Raw genomic sequence first — 24,441 nt, forward strand, 5'->3', positions numbered from 1 at the left:
TGAAGATTCTAGAGTCCATAAAATCAAAATTATTGGTCAACCAATGTTGAAAACTATTACAATATTAAAATTCAATCAAACAATTGTGAGGAGTGATAGTGGCAGTTAAATGCAACAATTTTAATTTTTCATATGATAAATATAATCCATACAAACGTGGGTTCTCCATAATTTTTAAAAATGAAAAGAGTCCTGAAAAAAAAAGTTTAAGAAACATTGATATAGAGGAACCTTTGCATCTGTTTTGAATTATAGATGTGAGGCTGATACAGAAACAGCTACTGGTAACTTGTTTAATACTAAAAATTAGACAAGACTATATGTAACCTCTCTAAAAGTAACGGCCATAGGAAAGTTGGTAAATTTAATTCCCATATATTCAGTTTGAGATGTGAGAAAGTATTTGCATGGTAATCCATGCAACAGTAGAAACATCAGTAGAATTGCTTGAATATAATCTAAAATGTTTTGAATTAAGCAGGACTCAAAGTACTGTATAAAATTATGAACCCTAAAGCAGCCTTTCAGAGCTTTTAAGTATGAGTATCTCATCTGTTGTAAAATTCATTACTAGGAGCGATTTGAGAAAAGATTGTATATATGTCAGGATGGCCGAGCGGTCTAAGGCGCTGCGTTCAGGTCGCAGTCTCCCCTGGAGGCGTGGGTTCGAATCCCACTTCTGACAAAATCTTTTAATCTCTGCCATGGTGATATAGGCTTCTCGCAAAGAGCCCACTGTTTTGCAAATTTGAACGCGATCGCTTAATTATAAGCATACTCTAGGCCAGGGGTAGGCAACCTTGGCTCTTTTATGACTCGTGGACTTCAACTCCCAGAATTCCTGAGCCAGCATGGCTCAGCTTAGAAACCTCTCCCTTTCCCCTCAGCATGGCTGGCTCAGGAATTCTGGGAGTTGAAGTCCACGAGTCATAAAAGAGCCAAGGTTGCCTACCCCTGCTCTAGGCTGTTCTTTAGTATATACAAACATGTACAAACATTCCCTCTATATCTCAAGAAGGTGGCCGCTGCACGCAGGAGACATCGCTTCGTGAATAAAGGGGCAGAGCCAAAATCAGAAGGCTGGAAACCCGACAAATCTTTCGGAGGACAACCTACACGAGCTACACGGATTTTTTTTTTTTTTTTTTGCAAACAGGTTCTTGTGAATGCGTTTGCTGGAAAATTTGCTGGCTCTTCTGGCTTCTAGGCTAGGCTCTATTCTCTTTCATCTTGTGATTGCTCAAAATTTCTTGGAAAGAACCTTATTCTACGGAAACTCAGATGGCCTTTTGTACAATAACTTCAGACGATCTGTAATGCCTGGAGGTGTGAGAACCCAATCTAGGACACGGGGCAACCAAAAGACGAGATATTTAGTTTAATTCGATTTAATTCTTAAAAACGAAATTGGCTTTCTTTTTTCGGATTATATTAATAAACAGAGTGGCAATTTAAATAATCTGCTGAATATCCAACAAATGGGAGAACTTAAATAAATTGTAGTGGGTCAAATATAAATATTCCGCTTTGCCTCATATTGTGTTTTGGATTTTTCATCTGATTCTTTTATTGGGCTTCATCTCATTCTTTTTGAACAAAAATATTTTTCCTGCAATGGAAAAGAAATATGTGATGCAAAACGTGGCTGACAATACAGTATAGGAGTTCAAAACTAGCACTTTATAACTTTGAGATAGGCATCATAGGCACCGCTGGGATTCGAACCCAGGAACTCCTGTTTACTAGACAGGCGCTTTAACCAGCTAAGCCACGGCGCCCAAACTTGGTCACAAACTCTTCCAGGAGACCCTCTAAAAGAATAAAGTCATTTAAAAAATAATAATAGATCAATAAATCGCCCTGGAAAACTCTATCTGCAATCTAGAATGGCAAATCTATCCTAGAGCCACTTCCATATTTTGGTCAGATGAATCTAACCACAATGCTATCATGAACTGATCTCAGACTTTCTTTATGGTTGTCAGTAAAAAAAAAAAAGACCACAGCACTGCTTTTTCTTATCATTTTGTCATATATTAAACAAAAAAAAAATGAGCTGATTTTACTAAACTTGTGTTCTCTTTAAGTACACAGACTCTTGCTAACACACTTTAGACTTCTCTGCAGATATAATGTTGGTGACATCACTCTTGCTAAACAAAATACAATGTAAAAATTCCTTTACAGATGTTTTTGGCTTTAAGGATCGCCAAAGGGGAAAAAAAATACAATGTTGTTCAGATAGTAAGCTCAGATACTACCACTTTGCTCCTAATTTTGAGGTAAGACTGCTGGAAAGATGCTCCAAGTTGCAAAAAATGAGTTAGAGAGCTCATATGGAGAACATAAACAACCCGCCACAAAACTATACTGAAGAACACACATAAAGTAAAAACTAACTTTTTGCAATGTTTTAACTATTTTTACTTCAAAGATAGCCATTGTCCTGATATCCTGCCCTCAGTTCTACCTGGATGCCCTTTCCAGCCCCTACCACAGAGTTTCTCAATCCTAGCAACCTTAAAATCTCTGCCTCAGGGATTCTTGGATTTCATGAGTTAAGGAGGGGATTTTTTAACTACAGTACTGGCCTTAGTTGTGACTTGGAATAGTTAACCGAATATCCTATTTTCTCGAGCAGGTTTATCAAATACATTAGAGTGGCATGCACATTGCACACTCATATAATAACATTGCCATATTTTATATTGTCTTTATCACCAATCAGAATTCATATGGCACACCTAGTGCATTTTGTTTGGCCTACACTGCACTTTATATATTGCACTGTGGTTTAGGACTTACTGCAGACTCAGCCAGCAATTGGAGAAGGCTTTGAACATATTTAATTAAAATGCTTGCTTTCTTCATGAAAAATATGTGTGTCAAATAGTAATCTGAAGACGTTTAAAACAATCTTATTTTTAGAATTGATTTTCTGAAAGAGAGAAAATTTAAACACTTTTCTCGTAAAGGGCCGGTTAGCTCAGTTGGTTAGAGCGTGGTGCTAATAACGCCAAGGTCGCGGGTTCGATCCCCGTACGGGCCAAGGATTTTCTGTTTTGTGAACGGAAACATTTCTTTCGTATTTTTTCACATTATTCAGTATATAATTTAGATTTTGCAGAGATTTCAAATAGCCATCTGCATCAGTCTCATAATGTACAACATCTGACTGTGCATTTTGAATCCCTTAGTGAAAAAACTCACGTTTTGTTCCACCGAAGAAATCATTACCGAAAAGAATTACGTTAGTTTTACTTTAAGTTAGTTAGTTCTATTATGTTTACTAAATGGGACATTTATAGAAGGCGGAGAAAAATTTTAGAAGGAACTGCCGTGACTCGGATTCGAACCGAGGTTGCTGCGGCCACAACGCAGAGTACTAACCACTATACGATCACGGCACGCCATCGGAGAACCCCGAGGAAGAGTTTTGGTAATGTGATATATAACAGTCTTGCTAAAAGGATAACTAACAATGGAGTATGAATGCAACAAGAGCAAAGAAGTCATATCTCATTGCTTTGAAATAATAATAATAATAGTAATTCAGCATTTCTCTACTTTCTTGAGGCAAGACCATGCTTATCTGTTGCAACCCCATGGTTGCTGTAGAAGGCATAAACCCTTGAGTCAAGTTGAATCCCATTTCCAAGGCATGGTGAATGAAGACCCTTAGAACCAAAAGCTTTGAGACAGGAAATAAAGTCCAGGAGTTTTTGGAGAATCACTTCTGGGCAGCAGAGTGGTCCTTTCACGAATCTATTTGGTATTTCTCCCTTCCGAGATATCTTTTCTGGAACTTAAAAAAAAAAAAAAAGCAAGAGAATTAATTAGCAGAATAAACAAAAAAAGAGGGTCAACCAGCAAAGGGAAGCAATGAAAAGTGAAGATCCCGCGTCTTCCCACAGACTGAGCTCTGAGCAACCCGACGCCGGGTGAGCGAGCGCGGCTTTTGAAAGTGAGGCAGCCCGATCAGCTTTCTTCTGCCACGTTTCAAGGTCTGGAGCGAAAAAAAGACCATAATTTCAGAAAGGCATTTCCATAAATGTGGGCTTTTAAATTCGGTTATTAAACAGCGGACTGAATTCAAATTCCTTATTGTCGAGGAACAGGCTATAGCAGCTGAGCTCTCCCGCAGCTCGGTGGAGTTTATGGGAAGTGAAATTCGGCCCTAAATTTGCTGTTACAAAGTTATAAGCAATGCATCACGAATATTTGGTTTCGATTAAATGGATTTAATATTGATCATGTCTCCCTCTCTGCTTCTTGTGTGCAGCGGGCTACGTATAAACTGCCCGTCCTTTGAAGCCTTCGTACTAGCAAGAAAACAGAGAGATACTCAGCAAACATAGGTTGGAGGATTTTGGAAAAGCGCCTGAATTCCTGATGCTTACGCTGGCTTTATCATGCCACACAGTATTATATGTTGCAGGACGACGGCTAAGAGCGGACTTGAGATACTGTATTGCCCTTAAAATGACACATGATTACGGGTGGCTCTCCGTGGATAAAACGAAGCATTTGTGGCTGGGAAGAGTCATAGATCTAAACTTGACCACCATTCTCACGGCAACGCACACCAAATTTGGAAGATTTCACGTTAAGCTCACAACAGCCCAAAGTCTGAAAAGAGCCGAGTAGTCGCGTTAGGTTGACCGTGCTGAGAAGCTTCGACTTCAATTTTACCCTTCCCCATGAAGCTTATTGGAGGGCCTTGGACCAATCACTGTTTCTGATCTGCGCCTTCTCTTTCCCCCCTCCCCTCCGATTGAATTTACAGCATAAAACGAGGGAAGAAGTTTTCCCTCCAAGTGGAGGTTGTCAGTTATCCAGATCATAGTTATCTCAAATGTGCTTTTTCAAAAGGCAACTGGACTGTTTTTTTCTTGAGGAAGAACAAAACTTCATCAGTAACTGATTCTTGGATAAGAAACGAAACATTATGTTATTCTTCCTCAAGGAAGTTGCTTTTGTGAGCCATCTTTCCTGTGTTTAACGAGGAAAGCCAACTCATATTTGTATGAGTTGCGATTTTTACTTTCTGGGAAAAGCCCCAAATTAATTTCTGACTCCACTGGTATCATAAAAAATTATAGCCAGGGTTTTTTTAAATAAAAGTCTATCTCCTGCCTCTGTGTTTTAGCTGGCTGGGAGACAAAAGTTTGCAGATGGGAGGTAAAATGGGAAGAAGGCTTTGGATTGTCAGTGCTGAGAGAGCACTATTTTTCTTTACTCTTAGATGCCAGATAAAGGCCAAGACCATGTACAGTGCAGTTTCTAAAAACCATCTTCAAATCAGGTCAATGATAAAATCTAATGGTTATCACAATGCCTGATTTTTGGACATCCCTGCTTATTCCCCATTCTTTGTGTTTTGTCAATTCTCCCTGAGGGAGAGTCTAAAAACCATGGATGCTTGCAGATATTTGGATCACAAGTAATTTATTAATGGTATGGGGTGTAATTAAAGCCAAGGTTTTGTTTACACAACAGCTAAGATATTTAAACTTTGAGTTGTTGTGATTATAATGCTGAATTACAGAATCATTTAAGTTAGAAGAGCCATTTAAACCACTGAGTCTAGCTCCATGTTTGGAGCAGAAATATATACCAGAACCTCTCAGGCAGAAGGCATTATTCAGCCCAGCCACTATCTGAATGCACCAAACAAAGGGCAGCATATTATCCTCTTGGAACTGATTCCCCTCTCAAATTGATATTATAGTTAGGATTTTTCTCTCCTAGTTTTTATACTGCATCAGTCATTCTTTAAGATTTTGTGGTCTGAGGTCTAGGGTGATCGGAATTAAATTTCTCAATATGAACTGAAGTGCCTTATTAGAAATGTTTGCACTATAATGCTTGAAATAAAAATGCTACATAAATGTGTTTGTAGATCCAAATTTTTTTATTCAGTTTTGGTATTACAATACAAAAAAATAATAAAAATCCCACTAGCAAAAATAACCTATCAATAACATTGTGACAGTACAGAAAACATTTTCAATTTTGCAAAACGCTGAAACACAATTAAAAGCAAAAATTGAGAAAATCCGTATTCTTTTCAAAATTGAAGCAATGTTTTAAAATGCTGCTGCATATCAGAGATCTAAAATTTTAAAAATAATCATGTTAGTGACTCCTGCATAGTTATTAGCAGTACTCTTAGGAATATGGTGCTGGAAAGGCATGTAAAACTAAGAAACATATGATCAAAGAGAATATTTGTAGCTCAGGGTTGAACTGTGGGGTCCCTGTTGCTCTCTGAGCTTGGTGGTTTTTTAGACATTTCATTACCAAACTAGGTAACATCATCAGTGCACTGATGCCCAGCAGTGATGTTACCTAATTTGGTAATGAAATGTCTCCAAGAAAACTACCAAGGAGCCCATGTTAAGGAACATCTGCAGCACGTCTGAGAATTTACCAATCACAAAGCACTGTCTGCAACAGCTTGAAATGCCTGTTTGTGTTCCTAGTTATAGATTTCTATATTTTCTGCACAAATAACACTGAGTTTAAAGATGCACACAAATAATGAAGAAATAGTATGAAAAGTTGGGTTCACTATGAAAACTTTGACTTCAAGCTCATAAAGATGGGAAAAAAAGATCCATATAAATTTTGAATGTATTGCTATTAATGTTAGAGATGTTACTTTTTTTAGAAATATTAATGGTTTTCTCCCTTCAGTTTCTGAATAATGCCAAAGAACTATCTAGTGACCAAAACCAAAAGAGATTCTCAGATCTTTCTTAAATGCTGGTTGTTTTTCACTTTTATTATTCTTTGCCAATATTCAAAACACAAAATTGAACCTAGGCACAGTGGTTTAGATTCAGAGATATCTTTCAGAAGCAGGAGCACCTTCATTTCCTCATTCTACTGCAGCCCATTATCTCCTTAGAAGCAGACCAGGGAGGACCCAGGCAGCTTGCTGAGAAGTAATCTGGTTTCTCCAGCTGTGAATGAGAGTTTTACATTTTTATAGATCTAAACCACTGTTCACATATAGCAGCTTGCAATTCCATCCAGCACTCCTGCAAACCCATTTTATTGACATGGATTTAAAAAAGCATTATTAGGATTAGCTGAGAACTTAAGTTTCTATTGACAAAAATGTAAAAAGTTGACCCAAATTAAGCATCAGATATCTGTGTTCTTCAGAAGCTTGTTTCTGTCCTTCCCGTTAACTTAATTCTTAAAAGTTTAATTTGCTGTCCAATACATAAGTTTACTGAAAGAAACACTTCTCTATGACTGTCTCAGCAAAGATTGTATGGTTGTGCATGTACATGCAGATACTTTATGTAGAAATGATTATGAGCACTTGGAATAGAACCTTTACCTTCTCCTAAACATGTTTCCTGAGAAGCATATTTCAAGAAAGTATGTGAGAAAAAAATTGGTAACACCTTATACTCCTTCTGAATTTAAGTTCCAATGTGTTCAACTATTCAAACATTATGCATTTACTCTATAAGAATCTACATTTATCAAAAGTATTTCTACAGAAATGTAATTATTTCATTAAGAATTCTGTGCCAGGTGCTGTACAAATGCAGAACTATGAACTTTGGTCCCTGATAAAAGTCTGGGCTGTATTTCATCTTCAGTCAAGGTGTGGATAGTTACAAAGTTTTGTGAGGAGGGACTGAGCTACCAAGATAATTTATCCACTTACTGCATCATAAATGATAGTAACCAATGTAGACATTCTTTTGCAATTTAACAGATGATCATGAGTCAAATAAAGTAGCATTTTAGATTAAATTATAAAAATCACTATACTGGAAGCTGTTTGGCAAGGAGTCAGAAACACTGCAGGCAACTGAAGACTAAACTGGGTTTGTCAACAACTGTTCTTTTTGTGAAAAGTAAGAAAATGTGTTTAAGTCCCTGAAAGAGACGCATGTAGTCTGCACCTCAGTAACTTGCAGCACTTCACTACATTCTGTTGTTAAGTGCATGACTTAATGTAATTTTCACTCAGATCTTTACAGTTCCACTAATACAAATGACCAACACTCTACAAAGGAGCAATACAATTCACAGAGGATAGAATCTAATACTATTCCTAAGGCATGAGGTGAGAGAATAGCGAAACATTCATTAGCTGCCATGCAGTGACAGGTGAATTTGGGAGTGGGCAGCAGAACAAGTTCTTTCCTCATTGCTGAATATGGTCAGCATTCTTTTCACTGTATCCAGTCTTTGGGATGGCGCAAAACTTCTAGGATTTCTGCTTCCTTGGAATTCTCAGGTGGTGAATGCATATACTCCCACCTGAAAAGTGGATGTGTACAAAACAGCTATTAGTACTTTTTTCTCCATACACTATTTACAATGTAAGATTTTAACATCTGAAGCAAAAAATATTATCCATTTCATACTCAACTTATTGCAAATTTACTCCTGTTAATACTGTAAACATTACACAATAAAAATCTCCATTGCAGAGGAAAGGATTTACTTTCCATTATTTTCTCTAAAATATCAACACACAATTTCTAAAGCAAACTGCACCTGAGATTGAAAGACAAGACAATGCATGCTATATGGGTAAGACAGAAATAGGGAATTTCTAGAATGTCCTATTTTAACTTATGTCTCTTGAATTGGCCACAACATATTTCACTGCCCTGTTATTCATCAATAGGTGTAGCTTCTCTCAGAACCAGCCACTACATTAGTCACTGGAAAAAAAGAAAATTTGGATAAAGTATACAGAATACAAAAACTCCTATCTGATGCTCTCTCTCTCTCTCCCTTTCTTTTTCAATTTAATGCCCATTTTAGTTGCTTCCTGTTATGTTCTATCATCCCCTTTTCTCTCTGCTCTTGCGACACAGTGACTTTATTTCTTTATAAGATTTATATGGCTGCCTGTCTCATATAATGACTTTAGGCGGCTCAAAACAATTCATGAAAACATGGCTAGAAAAAAAAAAGTAACTCCCTCCCCACAGCCAAACAGACACTTAGTTCAACCCCCATCCTAGTCTGATGCTTGGGAGAAGAGTTAGGTCTTCATGGCCCTCCAGAAGGCTAAAGGGGTAGGGATCTCAGAGAGAATTCCAAAGAACTAGAGAGCTCAATGAGAAAGCACATCTCTGAGGTCCCATAAGGTGGCAACAATTAAGGAAGAGAACTAGAGACCCTATTTAACAAAGTATAATGGATACCCTCAGAGAAGTGGTCCTGCAAAAAACCTGGTCCTGTGCCATGTAGGTCTTTAAAGTGATAACCAACACCATGAATTGCACTGGAAAGCAACTGGGAACCAGTACTGCACATGCTAACTTGGATGAACTGCACATGGCACTGCATTCTGAATCAGCTGCAGTTTCTGGATTATTTTCAAGGTCCCTTGTAGAGCACATTATAGTAATCTAAATGGGAGGTCACTAAGGCATCAGTGGTTTGGTTCACATATCACAGTATGCTACAATGTGGATTGCTTGTTCTAAGACAAAAGATACGTGCGCTCAGGCCTTAAGGTTTATCAACTGTGATTTATAAATTAATGTTACCTGTAGGTGAAGTCAACAAACTCCATCTCAGAATAAGATGAATCTACACCACAATTGACACTTACTAATCTTTAAGGTTAAGAAAATACTTATTTTGCTCTACATAGCTGTTTTTCCCTTCCTTTTGAAATCTGTGCCACTTTTTTTTCTAATAAACATTAAATTCACTCCTATCCAACAAAAGAGAAAAATAGAGAGGTTCATTTCAGAATTAACGCTTCCATTCTTTTGATCTCTGAACAATGCTTATGATTATTATGGATTTTATGGATCTTATGATAGGCCTTTATTATGACATCAGTTGTTTTATGATACGGCTTTATTATATAATCTAGCTATATATAAGCATTGTAAATAAGCAAATAAATGAATTAACACATTCATGTCCCTCATCACTCGGTACTCATTTAGTTCCCCTAATCCAGTGGTTCTCAACCTGTGGGTCGGGACCCCATTTGGGGTCGAACGACCATTTCACGGGGGTCGCCAAACAACGCAGTCCGCCATTTTTTCCCTCTTTTCCTTAGCTGTGCTACTCCCTTTTATTCAAGAATAGAGTCTTGAATAGAGTCTAATTCTATTGGCTTTCAAAAGCCAATAGGAATTGTCCAGGCTGTCTCTGCCCTCCTGAGCCTGCCCAAAGTCCCATTCTGCAAACAGTGCTGCACCAGTTGAGTAGTCCTCGACTTATGACTGGTTGAGTCGTCTCGACTTACGACCGGTTGGGGGTCGCGGCATTAAAAAGGTTGAGAACCACTGCCCTAATCTAATGACTGTCTCTGGCCTTTCTAGTCATCTTTCATCAAGCACTACTTATCACACTAAAGTGTTTGAATGTATTTGAAACTAGATCAAGAGAAGGGCTTTAAGTCTACTGTAATTACAACCCATCTTTTTTATTAAACTATCCCACAAATCTGTTTTGCTACTTCAGTTATGATCTTACCTGGCAGTGAGTGGCAGAGACATAAGAATACTTTCAATTCTTGACCCTGGTGTTGCAAGGCCAAACTTTGTTCCTCTATCATACACAAGATTGAATTCCACATATCTGTTGGAAACAAACAAACAGCAAAAGTATTCCTCTAATATCCTTAAATGGCATTGTTTTTCTGTTTTTGCTAACCACTGAGAAAGGAAAAGGCAATACGGTACACTGCAATTTAACTACTGATCCTGCTTAGCCTTTACTCTGGCTTTCAATGTTTCACAAAGCATTATTTACTTAATTTCAGGGAAGTTTTCAGAGATAACTATTAAAACACACATAGAAAGTCTTGAACTACTCAGCTGAGTGCTCAATAGCTCAGATTTCCATGGCCGCACAGAATCCTGAAACACATATTAATGAACTGCCACCATAAAGAGTAGGATCACTGAAACTTACAGCAGCATTTGTATATCAATAATGACTCAAACAGCATCTTTCTAAAAATATGGGGAATGTATTATATTCTTACAAAGTAAATTACCCATCTTTTGCCATTTATACAATTCTGAAAAGAGGATAAGGAGATATACGTCTTGTCTATTCTGTAGAAAGTCCTTAGTTTAACTTATTGCACATATTTCACTATTTTTTGAAAAAAAATCTTCATTTGTCTTCTTCACTGGAACAAATATTAAATCTATTATTTAGTAAGACGTTTGAACTTAGCACAATTTTCTATAATACTTATTGGTCCTTTCACTCCATTGCATATATTTCTATAGCTTACAACAAAATTATAAAATATTTTTTAATCATCATACAGGGTAAAGAGCAATTAATCATATGGAGGAAATAATATGTTTGGTGGAAAGACTGGATAAAAAATTAATAAGCAAACAAATAAATCAGAAATAAGATATAAGGCTGGGATATTTCTTAAATAAATTCTATGCCAGAACTACACTCTAACCTAATAACATTTAAGCAATTATAATTTCTCTAGTATTTTAAAAAACTAGAAATCAAAGGGACAGTGGAGAGGATACTGCAATCACAATTAATTTCTTTATATATGGCAAAAATTGGTGTCTGTCATAAAGATCAGAATCAGCAACTTAAAATTTGGGAAGAAGATAAAGAACTGATGGCGGCAGAAACAGAGATATTATTTGTACAATTTTGACCTATGGAGTTTTCTACCAAATTATTTTCTGTTTTCTGTTATTTCTATGGTTAGCCATAGAAAGACTAAGTATGACATGATACAGCATCTGTTTCAGTAAATGAAATGTAGGAGAGTTACTTCATTTCAAAAACCTCATTCTTATCTTCCAGACCAGCCATAAGAAATGACAGTGGGTGGAGGTAGGGCTACAACAGTTAAAACCCACATGGTTTATCGGAAGACACAAAAGATCCCATTTTTTAAAAAAATAAAGCCGAATCCAGAAAAAAAGAATTCTACTCCATCTAAATTAAATTGGTAACATCAACAATTGTCATATCATCATCAGAAGATGTTTACTTAGCTTGGGATTAGTGAATAGTTCCAACACTCCAAAAAGTGAAATAAAGCGGTTTGGGAACAGAGAAATCTTAAAATACGGTACACTGTTAAGTGGAACGGGCCAACAACATATATTTTTACTGCATTAAAAGTTTTCAAACATTTTCCAAAATCATATTAAACTGTTAGTGATTAATTTAAAAGTGTTATATAATATTTAACCGTGGAAATAAAAGATGGGGGCATGTGTGTGGCAGTTATTAGATCTGAGTCTTCCAAAAGCCATAATAATAGGAAATCTGGATGTTAACGTTCAACAAATTTCAAGACACTAAGCTAGGAAAATATGGATTAAACGAAGAGCCAAAATGTTGGGTTAGTGGTCCCAAAGGGTATACCAATCATCCATCCTGATACTCATAAAGATCTTCTTACTCACCTCCCCCTACGGATCTGCTGCCATAATTTTTCTTTTGATGAGAACTTGTCCTGTGAGTGTTTCTTCACAATGGGAATGTAACAAGGCACAATAGCTTTGGCACAACTCTGCACAAACTGGAAAACTTCTTCTTTTGAAGGCGAGTCCAAGTCATCAAAGAAGATGCCTCCTATTCCCCTCCGTTCTCCACGGTGCTTGATGTAAAAATATTCATCACACCTGTTAACCCCAACATTGCTGGTTAAAAGGGTAACATAGACACAGAAGTCTGAAACACTGAGTCAGAATATGAGAAAAGAACCTAGTGTTACTGCTTTGTTTCTAAAGTGAAACATTCTATAATTACTAAATAGAAAATATTGCAATATATTCTAAAACTGTTTTAAAAACAGAAAGACCTGTAATCACTTCCCTGGCTAGAATGAAGAGAGGCCTATTAATTTCAAGAACTAAACATACATTTAGTTCCATCAGTTTCAAGAATGACAGCAAGCATTCAGAAAAAATTCTGATATGAAATTCCTACGTACCATTTCTTGAACTTAGGATATAGTTCGGGATTATGCTGATCACAAGCGTCCTTCAGAGTTTTATGAAAATGAATAGCATCTTCTTCATTCAAGTAAGTTGGTGTAAGGTCTGTTCCACCACCAAACCACCACTGTTTAACACCTAAGAGAATAGAAAAGAGCCATCATTTCTTTTTGTTGTATTTTGTAGATACTCTTGTAATATAAGAATCATCATGTCCATTTAGTTACAATTCATCTCTAATATAGAAAAGGGGCTATTATGATCTTAAGGACTTAAAGTAATTTCACTGAAGAGACTCACTGCATGCATGGTTACTTAATATATTTAGATCTCCTCAGGTTTAATGTTATACAAAGTCAAACAAGTAGAGCATGCATATAAAAAGCAAATTGCTAGTTCTGTTTCTTGGACACACAATTTATCTCTCTACAAAAAAAGTCTCTTACTAAAATAAGACCTTAATTATAAAATCTTATGCTCAACAACTACTTATTTTTTTTTTCAATAGCACTAGCCTTTCTGGAATTTTTGAGTGTGTGAATATGACACTAATTACAGAGGTTCATTCAAATTTGTGACGTTATTGTTGACTCAAAAAGCTTCTCCTGTCTGTCTCTATTACCAACATGTCAGGGATATCTGCAGACTCTCAGTGCTTTCAACAAAATGATAACAGCAGCATCAAGCTGCAAGCTCAGCCGTTTGAGCATGCATGCAATGTTACAGAAAAGAAGAGGGCTCAAACACTCAACTTCTCCCTTGCATAACTTATATAATTCTGGGTCAAAGTATAGCACTTACCATCTGCATCTTCAATTTCAAAGTATCTGTAATTGAAGTGTATAGTGGGAATGTAAGGATTCTTTGGATGAATGACAGAACTCACTCCCATAGCACAAAAGGGCAATTTTCCTAAATAGCAATGAAGATAGGTTGTCTTAGTCAACAGTGAAAACATAAGTCCAGAGTTGCTGCAAATCAAGCAGCATATAAATGTAACAACAACAACAACAATAATAATACAAAGCAATTGAAAAACAAAACAAAATTGTAAGCTTTCGAAATGTTCTCTCAACTCTGCATTTTACACTCCAGAAGCACCTCTGGATCTGCAATCTCTAAGAGAAAAGACATATTTGCTATTTAAGATTTTGCAAGAAAGAAGTTAATATGTCTCACTATTCAGAATATATAGAACCTGGAAAAGACCTATGGAAACTTCCTATTTTTGTGTCAAGATTTTTTCTATGGTCTTCATTAACCAGAAGAAATCACAACGAGCTAAATAGTGTTGACTTAGTGGATTTATTCCTGGCCCCTATGGGAAGCTGGATGATGGATTAGATTCACTTTTTGTTTAACCCAGGGATAGGCAACCTTGGCTCTTTTATGACTCGTGGACTTCAACTCCCAGAATTCCTGAGCCAGCATGGCTCAGCTTGGAAACCTCTCCCTTTCCTCTCAGCATGACTGGTTCAGGAATTCTGAGAGTTGAAGTCCACGAATCATAAAAGAGCCAAGGTTGCCTATCCCTGGTTTAACCCAACAAAAGTTGTTAGATTCTTTAGCAGATTTCATGTATGAAGCCTTACCACTTTTGGTCTTCAGAGTTTTCCCTCTACTTCTCATCTGCTGAGCTGCTTCTTCAGAAAGATGTCCAAAAACAACTGAAACATTGACACCAGCCTTCTCAAAGATTTCACCATCTTGAAGTACACAGCTGATGCCTCCGCCACCTGTTAATGTTTCAATGGCCAATTTACGAAATTTAGAATAATATTTTTCAATTATGGAACTGTTCAGATAGTTATGTAGGATCCTTTGTTTTTGAGTGCAGGCAGTTGACAAGCATAGTTTTGCCAGGATTAATAACTGAATTAGAGAAAACTCAAGGGATCAAATTCTGTTACTCTTTGCTGTGGCCTCCCAGCAACTAATTTTAGAAGGCTACTAGTAATTGTTGTAATTTAAGGGAAAACTGATGAAGGTAAAACTGATGGATTACATTTGGAGTGTCTGTGGCAAGGCCTGATTCATTTGTTCAGAACCAACAAAACCTTTTGCTTCTTTTAGGGGAAAAGCAAGCATAGTTGAACATTTCTGTGCCAAAATGTCAAAATAATAAAAGTAGAAGTCAGGCATATTCTATTCAGCTCTTTTCCTAATAGCATAACATTTGAAGCATTAGACAAGTTATAAATCATAGTCTGTTAATTACTCAAAGGACCAGTTGTTTATATATTTTATTTAACAATAACATTGTATGAGCTGATACCCTGAAACAGACATTTTTTTTTGTAATACAGCAATTCTTATGTATATACACAATAATTTACTTCTCAAAGTCTACCACTGTCATTCTTTTCTGTTTATTGTCTCTTGGCAAGATTTCAGAAGTGGTTTGCCACTGCTTCCTTCCTAGGGCCAAGAGAGAGAGTGTGGTCTCCTGATCTTTAACCTGGTGCCTTAACCACTACACCAAACTGGCTCACTAAAGATGTATATTAAAAGAGATAAAATTATGCTTAGTAAAAAATACTGGACATAAATTTTGTTGATCAAACACATACTATTTAAATGCCCTTTCGGAATGTCTAAATCACGGGTGTCAAACTCGCCACGTGATGTGACATGACTCTTTTTGCATTGCCGGCAATGGGGTGGGTGTGGCTTCGGTATGATGAAGCTGGCCTGCGGGCCGGCAATTTGACACCCCTGGTCTAAATAAATCAATTGGGTTTCCTGAACTATGACATATCACTGATTCCTTTACTCATCTGTAAAAAAGCAGGGGAATGACACTGTACCTTTTACCTTTACTTGGCAGGTAAGAGTGTAGAGGCAATGTTGCAATCAACACCACACAATCAAAGTATCACTGTGGTATTTCATAACACAAACAGATCCCTGCAGCTAATTTTGCATTACAGATACAAGGGCACACAATTCCATTAGAACCAGTTTGGCGTGATAGTTGAGGTGATGGACCTCAACCTGGGAGATCCAGGTTCAAATGCACCTTCAGCCACAAAAGATCACTGGGTGATTTTGAACCAGTTGATCCAGGCAGCCAGCTTACCTGTTGTTATGAACAAGAACTGGATGACAGAGTACCATGTATACCAGGGGTGTCAAACTCGTAACATCATGTGATGTGTCGCGACATATCGTGACTTTTTTCACCATTGCCGGCAATGGAGTGGGTGTGGTTTTGCTATGATGCATCTGGCCCGTGGGCTGGCAGTGTGACACCCCTGATGTATACCATCTTGAGTTCCAGAAGGCAGAGCATGAATCTGACAAATTAGTTACATCAATCTAGATTTAATCACTTGATATAGATTAAAGAAAGGATGTTAGGCTCTGTGGGACAGAGCATGTAGTTTTCTTAGTAACAATACCAATTTCTGGTATCATCTTTTCCAACTAAAAGAATATTGAAAGGCATACACTTTTATGAGTTGCACCAATGCCTTTTAAATTAAATGTGTAAGTTGTAAAGGTGTTACCAGAATCTTCCTGGGTTTTTTTGGCATCATAAACGAACATGGTTCTCCACCTACAAAATACATAAATGTTTTGCTGCTATCTTTTCACAAGCCTTTAAAAAAATATTTAGACTTGAGGTTACCTAGTTACCTCTTATCCAAGTATTAACTAAGTGCCACTCTGTATGGCTTCCTGGATCAGCTATGGTAGGTTTCTACTACCCAGCTGGTAATACATATTTTGTATTCCTGAAGCTTCTTGAAGCAGCTTTTACTATCCTCCAAGCCTGTAGCAATTTGGACACCTATCTCTTGGTCATGCAGAATCTTGGACACTTCCATTGTGCTTGCTTTCTTGTTTTTAAAACGTGAAAAAAAGAAGTTTCTAAATAACCAACACCTTTGAGATGTTTAGTACGATCTCAAACATACTAAAGGGAAAATAAGAATGCTACTCTATTTAGTGAAACTTGGTAGGGAGTAAAGAAGCCAATTTTCAGATCTAGACAAATTCAATCCCACATCGGCAGGCAGGGCAATTACTCCGGATTAGTTCCAACCTGCAGAGGTGCGAGTGCGCGGCCCCCGAGAAAGGAACGGGTCCCCACTCTACCCCGGAATTCGGGTCACCTTCCTTCCTTTCCCAGCGGTCCACGGTGAAAGCGGCGCCGCGGTCGACCTGGGCCAGCGCGTTGCACACCTGGCTCTGCGTCTCCATGACGAGCAGCTCCATGCGACTTCGCATGTCTCCGCGCCGGTCGCGCAGCTCTCGCAGACCGCTCACCGGAGGAGCCATGAAGCTCTCGCACAGCCTTGCCAGATCTTCCTCGTCCTCCTTTCCCCACGGCTTTTCCAGTTGTCGTTGCTGCTGCCGCGGAGGCTGCTCCTTCATCTCCGCCCGCCGCACCAGTCCCAGCCCGGCCAGCACCACCGTGGCTCCCGCAGTCCAGGCGAATGACGATCGCTGCCACCGACCATCACGCCAATGGGAAGAAGGGCCCGGCGGCGATTCCAAGGAGCCCGAACCGAACAGTCTGGAGCAGCGCGGCCCGGACCGGAGCATGAAACCCCGGGCGCCCAGGTGGCGAATACCACACAGCAGAAAGGACATGACAGCGAGCGTCCAGCTCCTTCAGCGGCCGTCCTGATCGCCGCCAAGCTAGGAAAGTGCGTTGCTCACGCCCCTTCGGCGGCAGGCCCGGAAGAGGTGGGGAATGCAGAGCAATAGCTCGTGGGGAGTATAGTTTCACTGGCAATCGCGCCTATCTCGAACATTGCATTTAGACTACAACTCCCAGCGACGCTCGTGGAAGAAGCAAGAAAGAGCTTCGTTTTTACATACTTGAGGCGTGAGACAGAGGCACGTAGAAAGAGGAGACTGCAGCGTCGTTGCGTAAAAATTAACAGACTATTTTCTTTTTCTTTTATGGGGTGGGGAACAGCGAGGTTTGTCAAATTCAGCGGCATGTGACTCGTCATTAAAAATGCTTAGCCTTATCACGCGGAGCCTAGTTGCAACAAATAGAAGACTACAATGTATTTACTAATTCTCCCCCCCCCACCTGGTGAAACACAATTGTAGTTGTGCAATTCTGCTTTGATTCAGAGTTGAATGAGTCCGAACATTTTATTTGGAAACGGGCGTGTAATCCCGCTCGAGAGAAAAACAGCAGTCAAGAAGCAATAAAGTGTGAATAACCAGGAGAGGGCGGAAAAGGGAATTAATTTTCCAGCAATTTTCAAAACTGCTTTTGAATTCGGTGATTGCTCGGAAGGGTAGAGATAAATATAATAAGACCCCTTCCTACTTTTTCTTCCTCGTTTGGACATACATTATGGAGCGTGGGCGCAAGCAAGCACCTCCGCTTGGTACCTTCGAAAGCGGAGGGGCGAGGGACAAACGGGCAGCTCTCCTCTTCCCCTGCGGTCCACACAATAAACTGGGGTGCAAAAGTAGGCCCAAGGAATTGATTAGGGCCAGCATCTGTAACAAGCCACAATGATGTCAAAAGTTGTGTCATTGAATCAACGGTCCAATAATGTAATGATGTCAGCTTTGTGAGGTAGACAAGACAGGAAGCAGGCACAGATGAGTTAATTCTACTTTTTTCTTTGGTTACATTACTGATCTTTTAAGTTCAAAAGTACATTTCTCTCTTTGTATGACATTACTTTTATGCAGTGGTGGGATTCAAATAAGTGAATAACCGCTTCTCTGTGTGGATGCCGCTTCCGGAAGTCCATTCTGGGCCTGGGCAACAAAAAATTAGCTACCGGTTTTGCCAAACATGTGAACTGGCTGAATCCACCACTGCTTTTATGGCAGATAGTAGAAGCAAAAAGTGGACACCTTTTTGAATAGAGCTGGATTTATACATCATGATGCATCATAAACTTGGCAACCACTATGTTTTATTGTAGTATGATCCTAGACAACACATGACCCCTTGAGTCATCGTATCAGAGACATTTCCTTTCAGAGTCTACAATGCCTTCAACAATGGCAAAACAAATGTACTGCCTTCACTGGAAACATTAGGATATATTCAGAGATGTATCTTCCTTGAGAACAGCCAATGCTGATCTGTAGTGTATGCAGTGAAACATCACTAGTTGACATCAGGAAATGTTCTATAATAATTGTTAAATCATAACATGGTTTATAAAATTTGCCAAATTTGAACCCAACAGGAGTCATAGGTTCTGGATTTTGGACACATTCTGTAAGTTAACCCATTTGAGGTGCGTAGGTACTTATTGCCCTATAGTGCACAGTTTCTTTTCCTTCCTCCTTCCCTCCCTCCCTCCAATTCCTGCCAGCTTGTTTGTAGGAAATTTATAGATAGAAAGTCAGTGGGGATACCAGCAGGAAGATACAAGTTCACAAACAGTAGGCAGGTATGTGACTGCTGCTGGATGGGGATGAAACACAAGTATATTGTAAAATCAATCACACTCCAAAACATGTTAAGTAAACCCAAAGATCTAGTAGCCCCAGAAGAAGAAAAATCTACACCATACAGTGTAAGGATTTTAACAGCTACTAGATAGGACAGGCACAATATATCCATGAATACCAATTAGCAGTCAAAAGACATGAAAACTTCTTAACTGCACAACACATGGACAAACTTAACCTTCGTTTTAACTAAGATACTGTGAGCAGCCTAGACCAAACTAAATCCAAAATGCTAGAGAATTCTTAGAAGTTTGTCACTCTTGATAAATCAGCCATCAACAGCCACATAGAGATGAACAACATTTACACACCAAGCAAAAGAAACAATCAAAAAGCTAAAAAGGAACCAAAAAGACCAGAACACCTCATCAGCAATGAACACCCAGATTAAGCAGGGATTAACACCAGAATTTATACCAGATTGACAATCAAGTAATAAACAATACCCTAATCAAGGAACTACCAATTTAAACAATCAAACAGTAAATAACACCTCAGTTATGGTCAAGAAGAAAATGCTTCCACTAACACTGATGAGGCAGTATATAATTCTGTATATAATTGTACATAATAGAGTATATTGTATACCATTGTGTATAAAAGAGAACAAGCCACACTCCTTTCTAGTATTGAAGATATTAGTTGGTTGGGTAATGTCTGCAAAAAAACAACAAAGTTCAGAAAGCACCAAGGACTCCACATTTCAATCCTGGGCTACAAAGGATTGTATATTATTGCATTTTATATTTTTTACATTTTAATATTTTAAAATTGTGATTGAGCAAAATTGATTTCCTTTGTAATACAATCTATAGGTGTCTTATGCATTTAAATATAATTTTCTAAGAAGTAGTCCATAAATTTCACCAGATTGTCAAAAAGGATTTACAGAAGAAAAAGGGTTAAGAACTTTTGTTAAGAACTCTAAATAATTGTCTGGGAACAATTCATTCTTTTAAACTGCCCAGAAATATGAAGAAAGTGAGAGGAAAGTATAAGAGATTGCTATTCACTGTTAGACCATCTCTTCAATGGCCTTTTTTTAACAAAATAAATATGGAAATGTTAAACATCAAAAGCAATGGGCAAAAAAGAAATAATTGTAATTAATGCTGGCTCAGGAAATCTGGGAGTTGAAGTCCACAAATCATAAAAGAGCCAAGGTTGCCTACCCTAGCCTAGGGGGAGATATGCTTATAGATTTCCAGTTTTAATAAATTTGTACAGCCATTTGGAACGTTTATAGTGTAAATTTCTGTAAGCTTATTGCAAAATGGTAAATTCCTATTGTCATTCCTAAAGGGAAAAAAAAACAGCTTTGGTGATATTCTAGCATACTGAAATAGGTTGATCTGATTAAAATAAAAGTTCTAATTTATTATTACCATTATCATGGCTATTATCATTATTAGAAACTACAAAGTTTTTTTAAAAATTTAATTTTATGTCAGAGTTAAAATGCTTACAATTTTCATTTGTGCTTGAAAAAGAATGGAAATAGCTGCTCAAATTTTGCATTACAGCAAAAGGCAAGTATCCAGCTCAGTCTAAGCCATTCTGGGTTTGATCCCTCCAAGTTCCAAACCTCAGTAAGGTAAAGGACTACTTCTAACTCCCATCTCCCACCTATCCCCCACCATCTCTGCCCTTTTGGCTGTCCGGGACCCTGTGAGTAGAGGCCACACCCAGGGAATCCGCAGCTGCCCCAGCCTAATGTCAGCCAGGAGATCTTTGCAGAAGAGTTGCTTTTGGCTTCTTTTTAGGGGTGCTGGTGGAATGTGAAGCCCAGCTTTGACTACCCCAGCTTTTTACAAAGGGACTTTTTGGAACCCTGTGGCTCTGGATCTATGTTTTGTTTTTTTTTTTTTTTCACAGTGCAAAGCTCAAGCCCAAGCTAACCAGCCCAGCCACCAGGATTGGCATGCAGCAGTGAGAGCAAGAAGATGGCAAAGGTCAGCTGGGGTAGTGTGGGGCACAGGGCGGCAGGGCCTCAAAGGGCTTAGATGGGTGAGGAGATAGATGGATGGGTAGCTGGGAAGAGTTGAAACACCCCTGCAGTTGTAAGTACAGTCAGGCTGCTAGGCACCCAAATTGTTATTTAGTTTAAGGTTTATTTAATTTAAAATGTTTATTTTATTTAACATTAAGAAAACCAAAATCATGGCATCCGGCCCTCTCAATTCCTGGCAAATAGATGGGGAAGAAATGGAGATAGTGACAGATTTTATTTTTCTGGGCTCCAAGATCATCACAGATGGGGACTGCAGCCAAGAAATTAAAAGACGCTTGCTCCTGGGAAGGAAAGCTATGGCAAATCTAGACAGCATACTAAAAAGCAGAGACATCACCCTGCCAACAAAAGTGCGTATAGTCCAGGCCATGGTTTTCCCAGTTGCAATGTATGGCTGTGAAAGTTGGACCATAAGAAAGGCTGAGCGCCAAAGAATTGAGGCCTTTGAACTATGGTGCTGGAGAAGACTCCTGTGAGTCCCTTGGACTGCAAGACGTTCAAATCGGTCAGTCCTAGAAAAGATCAACCCCGACTGCTCTTTAGAAGGCCAGATCCTGAAGTTGAAACTCAAATACTTTGGCCACCTAATGAGAAGGAAGGACTCATTGGAGAAGGGCCTAATGCTGGGAAAGATTGAGGGCAATAGAAGAAGGGGACAACAGAGAATGAGATGGCTAGATGGAGTCACTGAAGCAGTAGGTGTGAACTTAAATGGACTCCAGAAGATGGTAGAGGACAGGAAGACCTGGAGGAACATTGTCCATGGGGTCGCGATGGGTCGGACACGACTTCGCAATTAACAACAACAACATTTTATTTAAAATCACCCACTGGCTTTCATGGCTAAGGCTAAAACCATTTTCTAGCCTTTCTATCTTAACCTTTAGATCAGCGTTTCTCAACGTTTGTGTGACGGCGACCCCCGTCACACAAACGTTATGCGCATGCGCGGTGCGGCGCACATGGGGGCGGGGCCCTTGTGCGCGGGGCTGCCCCCGTGCGCGGCACGCATGCGCCCCCCGTGCGCGGCACGCATGCGCCCCCTGTGCGTGGCACGCATGCCCGGCACCCCCCGTGCGCGGCGCGCATGCGTGGCGCCCCCCGTGTGCAGCGCGCATGCGCGGTGCCCCCCGTGCGCAGCGCGCATGCGTGGCGCCGCCCCCGGAGGCATGCCGCCACCCCCATGTGCAGCGCGCATGCGCGGCGGTGCCCCCAGAGGGGACAAAATGGCGGATCGCCGCCTTTGGCGACCCCCGAAAAGTGGTCGATCGACCCCAAATGGGGTCGCGACCCATAGGTTGAGAACCGCTGCTTTAGATCAAACTGGCTCTTATATGAAATATATGGTCTTATAAATCTTGTAACAAGAGGGAGGGGAAAGGGGAAGGGAAGGAAAGGGAAGGGAGAGAGGAGAAGAGAAGAGATGAGGGGAGGGGAGGAGAGAGGATTACTTTAATTATATCTAGGAAATTTGAAATACACCTCAGATTATTTAAATGATTAAGTGAGTTGGACTAGATGACCTCCAAGGTCCCTTCCAACTTTTTTATTATTGTTGTTTTCTCAGTTATTAATTTGTGCCTAGACTGTATATAAAAATATATCAAAGAGCAAACATTCTAAGATAAATGCACTTGGCAGCTCAATACATTGATGCAAATAATATTTTTCTGATCTTTTGTCCTTGATAGATGAGGGTTACAATTAGTCCTTAACTTACAACATTTCATTTAGTGACTTTTCAAAGATACAATGGCACTGAAAATAGTGACTTATGACCATTTTTCACATTTACAACACTTGTAGCATCTCCATGGTCACATGATCAAAATTCAGATCTTGGCAACTGACTCATATTTATGACTGTTGTAATGTCACAGGATCACATGATCACCTCTTGCAACATTCTGACAAGCAAAGTCAATGGGGAAACCAGATTCACTTAACAACCTGTTACTAACTTAACAACTACAGTGAATTACTTAATAACTGTGGCAAAAAAGATCGTAAATGGGGCAAAACTCACTTGACAACTTTTCACTTAGCAACAGAAATTTTGGGCTCATTTGTGGTCTTAAGTTGAGGACTACCTGTGTTTACACAAAGGTATGTTGAAATGAATATCAAGCATTTTATTGTTTTTTGTTTATATTACAAGAAATATAGGTAGTCTTCAACGTGTGACCAAAATTGAGACTAGAATTTCAGTTGCTGAACAATGCAGTTGTTAAATGAGTCTCACCAACTACAATTATAATTTATTACAGTTGTATACCAGTATAGATAATAAAATAAAATGTAAGACAGAGTTAAAATACATTTGTGTAACAACCTAACTAATACCTATAAGTGAGTCCTAAGATACAGCCTTTATTAAATTATAATGTAAACACTAAAATTATATTAAATATGATCTCACCTATAATTACAAAAAACTATCCAAAAGTATTAATATTAACAAAGTAATAATATCTAAAATTTAAATGGATTATAATGACAAAGAATGCATTGTGGGATATTGACCAGTCAAGGTTCGGTGGTCTTTCTCTGCTACAGCATGAAACCTAGCTACATGCACTGTAATAAGGGGTACTTTGTCTATGAACAGCATCTGAGCATAGGCTGAATCTGGCCGCTCAAGATATCGGCTAATCAGAGATATAAATCTGGTTCAAATGTCTCCATAAAAGGAGCAATAAAGAAGAACATGCTGTGTGATTTCTACCTCTCCAGAATCACAAGCAGAGCCTTCAGTCAATAGTATTTTTTTATATTTATCAACTAATAGTCAGAAGAGAGACTATGGCATCATGCAAGAGAAAAAGCTTTCCAATCGCTGGTTGTTTCTAGCTGTATAAGGTAGCTGGCAGCAGTGACAATCTATCTTGTTGCATGCTGGTGATAGAAAGAGGGGCCTTCCCTAGATCTGCTTGCCTCACTGTAGCCTTTATTTCACTGCCTCCTTTATTTCAGGGTTCTGAATAGCCTAAAATTGAGAGATTAGATTCAACAGCCTTGATCCATGGGGACTGA

At 38.9% G+C, this 24,441-nt stretch overlaps 2 protein-coding genes and 4 non-coding genes across 7 annotated transcripts in view; 3 read left to right on the plus strand and 3 right to left on the minus strand.

The window, feature by feature from the left end:
- Positions 1-602: 602 nt before the first annotated feature.
- Positions 603-685, plus strand: TRNAL-CAG. The gene has a single exon. It is a non-coding gene; the product is annotated as a tRNA-Leu (tRNA).
- Positions 686-1,704: 1,019 nt separating this feature from the next.
- Positions 1,705-1,778, minus strand: TRNAT-AGU. The gene has a single exon. It is a non-coding gene; the product is annotated as a tRNA-Thr (tRNA).
- A 1,197-nt stretch (positions 1,779-2,975) lies between these two features.
- Positions 2,976-3,049, plus strand: TRNAI-AAU. The gene has a single exon. It is a non-coding gene; the product is annotated as a tRNA-Ile (tRNA).
- Positions 3,050-3,335: 286 nt separating this feature from the next.
- On the minus strand, positions 3,336-3,407 carry TRNAH-GUG. The gene has a single exon. It is a non-coding gene; the product is annotated as a tRNA-His (tRNA).
- A 2,494-nt stretch (positions 3,408-5,901) lies between these two features.
- CPOX (coproporphyrinogen oxidase) lies at positions 5,902-17,699 on the minus strand. Its single transcript, XM_039322430.1, has 7 exons — positions 17,069-17,699; positions 14,543-14,686; positions 13,752-13,862; positions 12,947-13,088; positions 12,417-12,635; positions 10,486-10,590; positions 5,902-8,292 (listed from the first exon to the last, which is right to left on the minus strand). Exons 1-7 carry the CDS (start codon positions 17,547-17,549, stop codon positions 8,205-8,207), a joined length of 1,290 nt encoding a protein of 429 aa, XP_039178364.1. The 5' UTR covers positions 17,550-17,699; the 3' UTR covers positions 5,902-8,204.
- Positions 17,700-17,703: 4 nt separating this feature from the next.
- The window catches only part of ST3GAL6 (ST3 beta-galactoside alpha-2,3-sialyltransferase 6), a 74,422-nt gene continuing 67,684 nt past the window's right edge, over positions 17,704-24,441 (plus strand). Inside the window, exons 1-2 of one of the 2 annotated variants that reach the window (XM_039322439.1) lie at positions 17,704-17,798; positions 21,273-21,349. Coding sequence is in view for 1 of the 2 variants with exons in the window: in XM_039322432.1 (XP_039178366.1) it covers positions 21,341-21,349 (9 nt within the window). In the remaining variant the exon portion in view is untranslated. The remainder of the gene's footprint in view (positions 17,799-21,272; positions 21,350-24,441) is intronic. The other variant, XM_039322432.1, reaches the window with a different exon arrangement.

The sequence above is a fragment of the Crotalus tigris genome, unplaced genomic scaffold (genome assembly GCF_016545835.1).
Source record: "Crotalus tigris isolate CLP2741 ecotype Arizona unplaced genomic scaffold, ASM1654583v1 scf7180000024115.3125172, whole genome shotgun sequence".
Taxonomy (NCBI): Eukaryota; Metazoa; Chordata; class Lepidosauria; order Squamata; family Viperidae; genus Crotalus; species Crotalus tigris.